The sequence below is a fragment of the Corticium candelabrum genome, chromosome 6, assembly GCF_963422355.1.
Source record: "Corticium candelabrum chromosome 6, ooCorCand1.1, whole genome shotgun sequence".
Taxonomy (NCBI): Eukaryota; Metazoa; Porifera; class Homoscleromorpha; order Homosclerophorida; family Plakinidae; genus Corticium; species Corticium candelabrum.
In genome coordinates, this window is record NC_085090.1 from 7640818 (window position 1) to 7653520 (window position 12703).

At 37.3% G+C, this 12703-nt stretch overlaps 3 protein-coding genes and 1 pseudogene across 3 annotated transcripts in view; all 4 read left to right on the plus strand.

The window, feature by feature from the left end:
• The window catches only part of LOC134180922 (uncharacterized), a 3823-nt gene extending 236 nt beyond the window's left edge, over positions 1-3587 (plus strand). Inside the window, exons 1-8 of the mRNA XM_062648106.1 lie at positions 1-181; positions 248-502; positions 767-900; positions 968-1108; positions 1174-2461; positions 2528-2665; positions 3382-3507; positions 3550-3587. The exon at positions 1-181 is cut by the window's left edge and continues 236 nt beyond it. Coding sequence (XP_062504090.1) covers positions 1-181; positions 248-502; positions 767-900; positions 968-1108; positions 1174-2461; positions 2528-2665; positions 3382-3507; positions 3550-3587 — 2301 coding nt within the window. The remainder of the gene's footprint in view (positions 182-247; positions 503-766; positions 901-967; positions 1109-1173; positions 2462-2527; positions 2666-3381; positions 3508-3549) is intronic.
• On the plus strand, positions 2564-4486 carry LOC134181465 (uncharacterized). The gene is made up of 5 exons (XM_062648737.1): positions 2564-2665; positions 3382-3507; positions 3584-3702; positions 3804-3932; positions 4308-4486. The coding sequence occupies exons 3-5, from the start codon at positions 3588-3590 to the stop codon at positions 4454-4456; spliced, it is 393 nt and encodes a 130-aa protein (XP_062504721.1). The 5' UTR covers positions 2564-2665; positions 3382-3507; positions 3584-3587; the 3' UTR covers positions 4457-4486.
• On the plus strand, positions 4470-7198 carry LOC134180923 (uncharacterized). The gene is made up of 9 exons (XM_062648107.1): positions 4470-4476; positions 4528-4653; positions 4731-4856; positions 4918-5043; positions 5116-5271; positions 5327-5395; positions 5463-5588; positions 6827-6958; positions 7024-7198. Exons 1-9 carry the CDS (start codon positions 4470-4472, stop codon positions 7077-7079), a joined length of 924 nt encoding a protein of 307 aa, XP_062504091.1. The 3' UTR covers positions 7080-7198.
• Positions 7199-7918: 720 nt separating this feature from the next.
• LOC134180924 (metalloendopeptidase OMA1, mitochondrial-like) lies at positions 7919-11524 on the plus strand (annotated as a pseudogene).
• The last annotated feature ends 1179 nt before the right edge of the window (positions 11525-12703 follow it).

Sequence of the window (12703 nt, forward strand, 5' to 3'; positions counted from 1 at the left end):
GACACGCTCATGCACAAATCTGAATCAAGTATTCACAAATTCTTTGATATTGTCAGAGAGCACGAAGACAAGCAGCCGCACATCTACTATGATGTCTTTCCTCAACACAAAGCAAACGAGATGCAAGCGCAACGTTCGGTTGCTGCAGCTTCTCTTGCTGCTCTCGAGACAGAGACGCAAGGTGACGCGCAGTGGGAGGAGCTATTGGTTTATTTTTCAACTTTATAATTTAATTTATTGTTTGTAGGTTGTGGGTCATTGAAGGCTGAGCTGTTTGATTTGTGTGACATTGTGGGTGACAAGTGGCGTGATTTGGCGGATCGTCTCAACATGAGCAGATATGATGTTGAGATGATAGAACTGGAGGTTCATACAAAGAAGGAACGAGCATTTATGATGCTATGCAAATGGCAGTCGATGGTAGGAGACAATGCAACTGTAGAGAAGGTAAAAGCTGAACTAAAAGAGATTGAAGAGCAGAAGAAGGACGAAGCCATTGCAAGTAAGAGACTATAATGTTGTGATGTTGGTGTTGTAGATTTGTATTTTATATTCATGTTTTCAAGCAGCTTTACAAAGTCTAGAATAGTCTGATTTTGTTACATTTTACTGGAAGCTTATATTGGATGTAGTTGTGTTATATTATCTTATTTATATTGTTTGCTGATTCCTATTTTTGAGCTGAGATAACTTTACTAACAATTGTAAAATATAAATCACAGCAATATTTGTACCATTAACGTGTGATCTCTTACTTGTGTGTTAGGTATAGTGTTTCCCAACGAACTAATGGAAGAAAAGCAATTTTGTGGTCGCAAGAAAGAGTTGACAATTTTGTTCGAGACAATGTGGGGAGAAAAGGCTCCACAAGTGTCTACGTCATTGAAATTCTGCTGTGTGGTGTGTTTACATGTCAGTGTCAATGAAACATTTGATATCAACCGATTGTTTTGTGTATTGCATTTAGGTGATCAAAGGAATGGGCGGAGTGGGGAAATCATCTTTGGCAGCCAAATATGCATTTCAATGTAAACATCTGTATAGTGATGGAGTGCTGTATTTCAATGCAGAATCATGGGCAACACTGACAAACTCAGTCATACACAATGTAAACACATTGACTCACATTACTGGTAGTTTTGTGTTAACAATGATCACATTGTCTATTTGCAGCTCACAGTTTTGTCTTTAAGTTCTCCTTCTGTTTCACGTTCTCAAAGTCGATTTGATGAGCTCAAGAGCAATCCATTACAAGACAACAATTCAGTGCTGCTTAACCACATTTCCAAGCTTCCTAAGATGTTGCTGGTGTATGATGGTGCAGATGATCTCTCTTTTCTGTCTAAAATTCTTCCTCGTTCAACTGCTCGTGTCCATGTATTGATCACAACTCGATGTGATGATTGTTCTGTGTTACAGATATCACTAAATCATGTCATCTCTCTTGGTTGTTTGGAAGCCGAAGACGCCGTGGCAGCTGTAGCCATGTGGTCTGGTCGTCAACCGTCCAACAGTCAAGAAAGAGCAGCAGCCACCAAATTGTCAGTTGAAGCTCCCATAGAAAAGCTACCAATTGCTCTTGCTCATACAGGCACGTATATGCGAAAGGCACATCTAAGTTATGAGGAATATTACAAACTGTTGAAAAGAAATGAAGTTGAACTTGAGGCTTTGGCATTGGATCTTGACAAACTGTTGCATTACTTTAATGCTGGTTGTTTACGTGAATTGTTATTGCAAGCTCGTGTGACTCAACCTGTTGATTTAGAAAGATTGCGTGACACAGATGTTGATGGATTGAATATAAGTAAAAGTGACAAAAATGTTGTTAAAACTATGAGAAACTTTATGTCTTCTAGTCATACTCATCTGACATGGCAGATGGACATTGAGTTGGTTGCAAGAGAGAATCCCAAAGCGTTGTCTCTACTTGAATATGCATCATTTCTGTCTTCAAGAGACATTCCAGAGAAGCTCGTTCGTCCTCTTATGTTTGGTGAATGTGCCAATTATGAATACAGTTTGTGTGTCTCAACTTTGTCTTCACACAATTTAGTTGAATGGCATGAGACAGCAGAAGGTTACACTTTGAATATTCATCCATTGGTGCAGTCAACAGTGATGGAACGTGTCAAGCAGCAACCAGATGAGATGGAACGTAAATTAACTGATGTTTGTAACAATATGCTGTCTTATATATCGCGCAATGGAATGGTCATCAATTTTCTTCCAAGTGATGTACCACTTCAACTTGCTTCTCACTCGTCTTCATTGGCTAAGCATGTATTGCTAGCTGATGTAGAAGTACCAACTTGCTTGCAGTTTGTTAGGCATACGTGTGCTACATTTATGCTGTACCAGTCTCCTGACACATCATGTTATTTGTGTGAAAAATGGTACCACAAAGTGATGCAGTTGGACTGTTTTCCACATGAGGTCAAACGTGAATGGTTCATAGAAGGTATAACTTCATCTTCACTAGTTGATCAGATGTGTTGTGTATTGGTTATCACTTTGTGCTATTTAGCAAGTAATCTTTTGAGTTTGGCATATTCTTACAAGTGGAAAATCAAGGAATCATTAGATTTGAGTTTGAAAACCAAGAAGGTGATTGATGAGCTAAAACCATATGAAAAGAAAGAAATATATAAACATCATAAACAAGGTAAGATAAGACATTTGATGATGTATTTATAGAGCAGGAGTGCATCTGTATTGTTCAGAATTTCTGGATGAATTTGTTTGATGATGTCAATTTCAGTACTTTATAGTTGTTTGAAAACAATTAATTTAACAAAGTTAGAAAGTTTATACAACAGAATATGATGTTGTGTGAAATACGTGACGTAATCCAGTGATTATAAATAGTATATGTAGTTTACACTAAAGAGATGATGGATAGTTTATTGACACATTTGAAGGTATGAAAACATTTGTTGATGCATTTTCCTAACTGACAGCATTTGACTGAGACTCGATTATGTTATTAAGTTGAAGGTAGGGGAAGGGGTCAGTTAATTCAGTTTAGTAAGTTGATAAGTTGTTTGTCTTGATGACATTATATCTGTTGTCTTGTCATTAAGTGGATATGGTTTTTGCAATGATTAGATGACAAGACAAGCAAATATTTATTTATTGATGATAATCAAATAATCAATAATTGAATTATAATTTTGTTTTGATGAGCTTGAGGTAAGTAGTTTTTTTCAGACTGGAATTTCATTGTTTGTAAAGATTTTGAGGTGTTTTTGTTTATTGATTATGATAGTCAGATTTATAGATCATTATTGTCATTGTTACAAGTACCCAATTGTATTGCTAGTAGTTTGTATATTTTCTGTAATTATTACATTTTAATTTATATCTTGTTGTTTGTTGTAGTGTTGAAGAATATTCATCAATGCTATCACATGCTAAACAACTTTGAGGAAGAAAATTTTTACCTGAAAGAGCTGATGTTGCTGATGAAAAGTTATGGAGAACAACTTGGAGCAGAATTTGCTTCTGGTATAAAATTAAAGACAAATTTGTTTAGTCTATTTTATGTAGTGTTTGGTGCAATGGCAGTTTATTTATTTGTTAGTTGAATGCAACATGGCAGAGAACTACTTTTTAAGAGGGGTAAACGAGACAAAGCATTGAAATTATGCCAACAAGTGATGGAAAAGTTAAATGATATGAAGGAATATGATCAGATCACAGGTAAATAATTTGAATCATAAATTTTCTTATTGTTGAATGTAATGCTGTGGCAAGTCAAAGTTTTATTAAATTAACCTCATATTGTGATTTCTGTTATATAGTGATGATAACATTATCAAAATGTTGTTTATCTTTTGGAGAATTTGAAAAAGCAGATGATTTATTGGATAGGTCATGGAAATTGCTTTCCAGATTTGATTATTACAATTTTCTTCATGAGCGTCTTGATGGTGAGATATTTTGTATATTTGTAATTCTCATAAATCAATTTTTCACTATTTGCTTGTGAAATTGGAAGCATCTAGTTCTTATCAGTGACAGCAATATTAGTTAAAGAGTGTGAGGGTCAACTGTATTGAGATGTGCAGAATCTTTCATTATGGTTTTGTTGTATATCACGTGACATGTTGTATTTGTGTGAAATTAAAACTTAAAAAGCATGCGTTTATGATAGAGAAAGTGTTAATGGAGACTCAAAGCCATGATAGTTGACTTGAATGACACTCTGTATATATGATTGCAAGGATATGTTATATTGTATGTAGAATGAAAGTGCAGATAGACAGTAAAATTATGATTTTGTTTTTGTTCATGTCTTTATGTAGTCGTGAATCTCAAGTGTCAGTGTGAGATTGAAAGACCTAATAGATCAAAAGACAAGCTTACTGAAGCATTGGAGATAGCAAAACAAACTTTGTCTATTACTCAGTCTTTCCTACCATCAGAAAGTTTACAGATTTTCTATTGTACGTGAATTGATTGTTAATATGTTTTGTGTACTACTGAAGTTATTTTCCGGATTGTTTTTAATTCTGGTTATTGTAGGGAAATTTAAAATTGCTCAATGCAACAGGAAATATGGAAACATAGAAACGTGCAATGGACAACTGAAAGAGATGAGGAAAGTTGAGGAGGCAAACATGCCTGATTCACGTACCAACCTATGTCTAGGTCGATATAGTTCTGTATCTGTTAAGGGTTTTTTTTGTTTTACAGTACTGCTTTAACTTTTCATGTATGTTATACAGTATTAAGAGAGTTAGGAGGCATGCATGAAGAAAGAGGTGATTTAGTTGAAGCTCTGAAGTGTTACAAGGAAGCATTAGAGCTGTACCAGCAGGAGGACACTTCTGATGATGTGAAAATTGCTGATAGTTTGATAACATTCTTGACTCAACATGACATCATATTAAAGGTTGTATGTTTTCTGTTTAGCTCTCATGGTGATTGGTAGAATATATTATAAGATGGGCAACATCACTGATGCTGTAAAGCATTATGAGCAGTCTATAGAAATTAGAGAACAGAAGCAGTTACCACTTTGTCGTGAAGCTGGTCAATGTATGCAGTAATATTTGTATTAAATATTTATTATATCTGTGTGTTTGCATTCCAATTGTATTTGTGCTGTAGGTTATAAATTTCTTGGAATTTGTCATTTACCGACAGTAGAAAGACAGACAACTTTTGAACAAATGCTACAAGGAATCCATCAAGCACGAGAAGCATTTACTAAATCTCTCAACATACTGTTATTTTATTCAAATTTTGATCAAGAAATATTGGAAGGTAAGATCTTTTCTAGTACTTGCTTTGCAGTACATAATAACTTTACTGATTGCAGTGTTGAGGCGCCTTGCTGCTACATATGTCATGAAAATTGATGAGGAGACTATAGATGAGAAGGCCACTAGTATGAGCTCTGTGGTGTCTAGTTTGCTAATATTTCATTGTTGATACATTTATTCATGTATGTGTAGTGCTAAAACTAATAGCAAGGAAAGTATATACTTGGAGAGATTATGCCAGAGCTAAAGATTTGTTCTACATGCAAATGAAAGTTGAAGCTGCTACAATGGTTTTACAGCCAGTACAAAAAGCTATTGGTATACAGTTGTTTGTTTGTATACGGATGATTGAATGTTATTAAGTGTTTAGATAATGTTGACTGACAAGGCTGTGCTAAAATATATATATTAATTATACGTGTGTGTGTGTGTGTGTGTGTGTGTGTGTGTGTGTGTGTGTGTGTGTGTGTGTGTGTGTGTGTGTGTGTGTGTGTGTGGTGCTGTAGCTCAATTGGTTAGAGAGTGCATTTGTTGAATGAAACATCCAGGACCTTGCAGGGTTGCAAGTTCAAGTCACAGTGCTTTGGCATAATTCCCTTAAGCAAGAAACTTACACACAATTGCTTCTCTCTACTCAGGAGTATAAATGAGTACCTTGTCATTGACTGAGGTGGACGTGACTGCTGGCTTGACAGTAACATCATTCAGCAGACGATTACTTGTGGGCCTTGGTGTCCAGCCCCAGAGCTGCGTGCCATTGTCAGTGCACGTGGATGACACCAGCCAAGCTCTATTCTCTCGTAGCCAGACCCTTCCCACTTACAGCCTGCCCATGTTGGCTGGAATGGTCTGGCTATGTGAGATTAGCCAAGCTCCAGTAGCGCTGGCCTGGCCGTTAACCTCCACGTAGCTCATGGAGGCCCTGTCTCTAGAGGCACAGGAAGCTATTTCCGCAACTGACCTTAAGGTCGATGTCGAATCCAGCCCTCTCAACTCTCATGATTTCGTCATGAAACTCACGATTTATCGGCATGTCTCGCGATTTGCGCCCAATTCTCACGATTGCCAGTCCTTTCTACCGAGAAACACTTTGATAGTCGCATTGTGTAGTTCTGTCTTTCCGGTTATAGCGGATTCTTTTAACTAGACTCTCGTAGACAGCTCTGCTTGCTTGTATCTGGACTGTCTAGGCGGGTATGCAGTAAGAGTAACGTTTGGAAGTTTGAGGCTAAGCCTTAGCGCGCGCACAGAAAGGTAAAGCGAGGCCAACACATAGGCCAGAGTTGACACTGCTAGTCACGCCTACTTTATACACAGTTAATGGGCGTGGTCATTTACAAAGACAGTTTCAAGATTTGGTGCAAAGGAAAGTTGAGAGGTCTGCGAATGACGTGGAGGGCTAACATTTGTCTGTTTGTGTCGAGGCTTATGGGATTGGTGCTTTTTCATTAAAACATGATTTATTTTATTGAAGTGCATGGATTAGGAATTTTTTGATATCAATTATTTGTTATTCATTAGATATGACCAATAGTAATTTTATCTCTGTGCTTCAGTGCTGCACGACATCGGTTTGTGTCAGATACGTCTCTCACAGTTGGACGAAGCTGAGGAAACATTTACTAAATCACTGAGAATTGCTCAATCTCTGAGACCAGAAGAGCATCAAGGTTTACAGATTTCATACTGTAAGACATGCCAGCAAGTCAGTCTATGTGAAGTCATTGATATCAATTGTTTTTTCTAAATTTAGTCAAAAATCTGCTTGGACTAGTTCGGATGCTGAAGTACTTTAGAACGTTAGATTAAGGTACAGACTTATTAGTAACACAATACAGTCACAAGATTTATGAAGTGTATTTTACAGTTAGTGCTGATTGTCATATGTCTATATGTTTGTTTGCTTTTTTGTCTGCTTATTGATATCAAATATTCTAAACTTTATAGACAATAATGATTTACATTTTATCTCAAATTCCAATACACTACAGTATGACGTTTTTGTCTTCTGCAAGACGATCTGCTAATGATGCAAGTCTGTTGAGTAGCAATGCATCACTACTGACTATATTATAACACCACGATATTTGACTGTTTATCTTTAATATTAATTAAATAATAGCTACATGACAATATGTCTTTCCTGTTGGATTTTCTGGATCTCTCGTTTCAAACTGAAGTCCATTAACTCAAGCATCCTAACTATTCTCATGAGGTATATATACTGCACATGCACATAAAATGACTGATGATAATTATGTATTACAGTTTGACTACATTTTACTGTTAATAATATTTTAAGTTAATTGAAAAATTAAGACTGTATAAGAACAGATAAGTATATGGTGGATCAGTACTATAGTTTAGTGATATCTTGCCATAGTTGAGGACACACTCACAACTTAACTCTCAACTCCATAGTCCATACTCATTGTTAGTACACCTAACTCTATTTATAGTAATTCAACAATCCATTGAAATCAATTTAGAAACTCCCGGATAAATCTTTGAGACTGCCCAGATGTTTCTAGAATTTTATCTCTAACGTTTACGATGTTGTAGAGAGGACGACTATTTAGTTAGCTTTGTTGTGAAGTTTACAACTAGAGATTGAGGCAGTCGATCGCGTATCACGTGACCCACTGGTTATGTCCGCATTATTTCGCTCTCTGATTTGCTGTCGGCGCTTTACGTCATCAATACTAGAAGAGAGTGTGTTGTACAAGACGGTCAGACGAGGGACGGTGAAATATGGAATCACATCCGGGACTTCTCTGATTTCATCCATATTTGGAAAATTTGATTGTGCTACATTTCACACGACCTCTCGACGGCATGCAGTGTGGCTGGCTAATCCATATTTGTACAGAATAGTCACATTTGTAGGTGGACGGTTAATGAGGAGATGGTGGAAGAAACTGCCCGACAAGACAAGAAGAAGATATGTTGGTGTGTTGTCAAAGAGTGGACATTGGATATTTGTGGGTACTCTAGGAGCATTTGTAGGTAGTGCTGGATATTATGCGTATCATTTGGAAGAAGCAGTGATCTCTCATCGTAGAAGGTTGGAGTTGTGTGTGTGTGTGTGTGTGTGTGTGTGTGTGTGTGTGTGTGTGTGTGTGTGTGTGTGTGTGTTTGTCTGTGTGTGCATATGCAGATGTCGACATGTAGGTTTATGGCTGTTGATCAGAGTGAAATGAGGGAAATTGGAGATTATTTGTTCTCACACGAAATGGCAACAGCTCAAGGTAAACTCAATTTATTCATTTAGTTGTGTTTGTTTGTTTGTTTGTTTGTGTATGTGTGTGTGTGTGTGTCCATAAGCGTGAGGGTGTTTGTAACTGTTTAATTGGACTGCAAAGTATTGTTGTTGTCATTTAGGAAATGTGTGTTGACAGACAGATAGACAGACAAACAGATGAAGAAGCTCATCTGGTTTACCTGCTCTAGTAACTTTATGTGCTACAGAACCATATTGTCTGCATTGTATCTCTTCTGCTACCCAAACTACACATCAAACAACAGAACATGTCATGCACCTCATTCATTCCCAACCATTCTCTTTGTATTACATCCTTTACACATGTTGATATCAATCAACATAACTAATAAATACATATTTGTGCTGTCCGTCTGTCTGCGTTTACTTTGTCATTTTCCTTTTTCTATCTCACGTACCCTTCATGTTTCACAGACAAGATTGTATCTGCCGGTCATCCCAGTTATGCAAGAGTTCTTGGTGTTACCACAAAACTACTGCAAGCCAACTAGTGGGATGAGGCGTTAGACGTCAACTGGAGGATTGTCATTATTGATGATCCTACTGTGACGGCGTATGTTATGCCTGTTAGTGTTGAGTGTGTGTAACGTGTGCATAAATGTGTTTACGTGTAATGTGTGTGAAGAGTGGTCAAATTGTGGTGTATACTGGACTGTTGGAGATGATGAAGACGGACGACATGTTGGCTGTTATTCTGGGACACGAAATGGCACATGCAATTATGGGGCACATGGTGAGGCAAGTGAGCATCAAAAGTTTGGCTTATGTTTTCATGCACGCACGCGTGCACACACACACACACCTGTTCTGTCCTGTTCAAAAGCTACTGTAAAACGGTCACACTTGCCTCCAAGAGCTAGGCAACAAGTCTGCTGAATGAACATTGTGCTTGCTAGAGTTCTAAACATCTGTGAACTGTCAATCCTCCTTTACTTCTGAACCATTTGAAAAAATGTGAACATTGGATTGCACCCTGTTGTTCCCTTATAGGTTTCCTTCTTTCTTCCATACACTTGTGTCTCTTCTTATCACTCTGTCTTCTAAAGGTCCTAGAGCACACCTCACACATCACATCCCTGACTGCCACTGGAGCACATGTCCCCATTCTCTCTCTCCAACGTTCCAAACCATCACGACACAATGTACTCCAGCCTGCTCTCGACCTCACATCCTCATCATACCATTCCTCCTCTGATTCTTCAATGTCTTTAAATCTCTTCTCATCATATCTCTCCATCTCTTCTTTGGACCACATCTGGGGCAGGGCTGAGTCAACCAGCCAAATATTTTCTATGGTTTGGCATTTTAGCTAGGTGTCCCAACCATTCCAACCTTTTCCTCTTCACTTTCTCAGATGCAGTCTCCTCATCTGCCCACGTCTTCCTCGCTTCTGCCATTGTGATGTGCTCAGACCATTGTTGCCTGTTAGAAATGCCCAAGATACTTCTAATGCATCACACACACACACACACACACACACACACACACACACACACACACACACACACACACACACACACACGTGCACACGTGCACATGCATGCATGCACGCACAACCATTCTTAAGTTTGGAATAAAAAGTTTGTTATTAAAAATATTATATATAATTTAAAGAATTAGAAATAAAATTAGAAATAATTTAAAAATAAAGTAAATAATAAATTTAAAAAATAAATTAAAAGTAATTTAGCTTGATTCGTATGGCACAAACAAGCAAGCTGTATACATGTAGTCTGCATGTTGTGTTGTAGTGTGTAGTGTGTAGTGTGTGTGTGTGTGTGTGTGTGTGTGTGTGTGTGTGTGTGTGTGTGTCAGACTTTCCTTGTTTGTTCTCATCACTATTTGTCGGTTTAGGGAGAGAATGCAAGTCAGGAGCAATTAATTAATTTTTTCTCATTGATCATCGTCACTCTTGTGTGGTTCCTGCTGCCTGATGTCACAGCTTTCTTCACTCAGTGGCTTGAGAAAAAACTTACAGACGTGAGAGCTCACCAAACACAACAGCCTTGTACTCAAGAACGACACAAAACCGTCTTGTGCTTCTGTATTCATGAAGCTGCCATATTCAAGAAAACTAGAGTGTGAAGCAGACATTGTGGGTCTCATGTTTGCAGCACGTGTGAGTTAATTTATAATATCAATACGGAAATCCGGGATACTATCATGCATTAACACGTGACCATTGTAACGTGCGTTAGACAGTTTTAAGTTTGACATACAATAATTAATTATAATTTTATATGTAAAGTCTCTTTCACTGACTTGGTGTCAAATTGTCTGTAAGAGATTTGTTGAGTGTCATAGCAGTGTTTAGAACATTACATTTAAACACAAATAAATAAATAAATATTTAATCAATAATTAATTAATTAAACCAGAAATTGAAACGATTACCTGTTGACATGGATACGTATGTCACCTGTTTGTACGTCATCAACATGCTGATTGATAGTTTCATACTACAGGCGTGTTACGACATTCGTGAGAGTTCAGTTTTGTGGGAGACTTTCACAGTAGCCAATGGAGACAACCAACCGGTTGAGTGGCTATCGACCCACCCGGCACACGAGACACGATCCGGATACCTCGACATGATCATTCCCGACTTCATCGAATACAGAAAGAAATGCAACTGCGACGATTTAAAAGGCAATTTGTATTGCAAACCTCTCACACATCAGAGTGGATCGATTGACATTGTTCTGTATTGTCTGTTGCAGATCGAGATTTGGAGGCATTCAAAGAGGTTGTGTGTCGTGAAGTGCTCAAGAAGAGACAACAGCAGAGAAATCAACGAGGCATAAATCTTTGAACGTGTAGCAGCTTTACATGCACATTGTCGTACGACATAAATCAGACTGTTTATAGACTAAAACTATCATTGAAAATTGTTTTTAGAAATTTTTGTTGCTCGAGAAGTTGCCTTTGTATGAGTGGGTCGAAATATGCAATAGAGAAAATGGTCAGAAGTACATGCGCAGTTTGTCCTTCGATTTTGTGCAATACAAAAATATTATTATTAGACACTGGCAATGTGGATTACAATTTACGCATGCGCATTATCAATTATAGATCAACTGACAGAGAAATACAAAGTTTGCAGAGTTTCAAGTTGTCTATGTATACTAGTACTGTAACAACATTTGTACTGTCTGATCAAAAGCTGTGAACACAGACACTTTACTCTAATACCTAGGGTTAGTAAAATTTAAATTTTAAAAATTAATTAATTAATAAAAATTAATTAATGAAAAATTAATGCTAAAAAAATAATTAATAAAATTTAATTAATAAAAATTAATTAATAAAAATATAATAATTGATAAAAATTAATTAATACAAATAACTATTTGATAGAAATTAAAAGCAACTAAGGTCACAGATCAACACCTTGCCTCCTTCACTATTCCAACTTTGATTAGCTGGAGATGCTGTTAGTCAGCTAGTGACCCACCAATATAACTAACTACCTTATAGGACCTATTTAGGGTGCCCTAGAAAAATAATTATCAACCCAGAATGCAACACCCCTTAAAAATAATTATCCCCTGAATGGTAGTAAGGGGGTCACCTAGTTCCATAGAGGCCTTCCAGCAACATTGGGTAACAGACACTGCCAACACAACTGCAAACTGCATATTGACCTGTCAACATACATTAATTAATTAAATACCAAATATGACGTAATCACGTGACAATGTATAAAATTGAACAAAATTTCAGGATTCCTGACATCACAATACAACAATGATCATGCAGTATACTATATGCGCATTGTAACATGTTCTGTCAAGCTCCTCTGCTGTCCTGTTTCCAGCGTCTCGTCTTGTTGAGAGGCTCAGAATCACCTCATCTGGACGTGCCATTTAGTAACATCATCAAGTGCAGTAGAGAGACACACCAACCAGTTGGACTGGACCTACTGTCTCTAACGTATGGAACACAATGGGTTGATCCATCTAAGCATGTGACTTGTTGTGAGCACGTGGCTTGCTTGTCAAGCTGTCAGCAATCACTCATCACCACCAATACCCACCCACATCAACTCCTACACTGACACACTTATTGAGTGATAAGTATGACCAGCAAGTAAGTGGCAAGTCATCATACAACAAATCATTTAGATATTAATATTACCTCAAATATGAAGGCT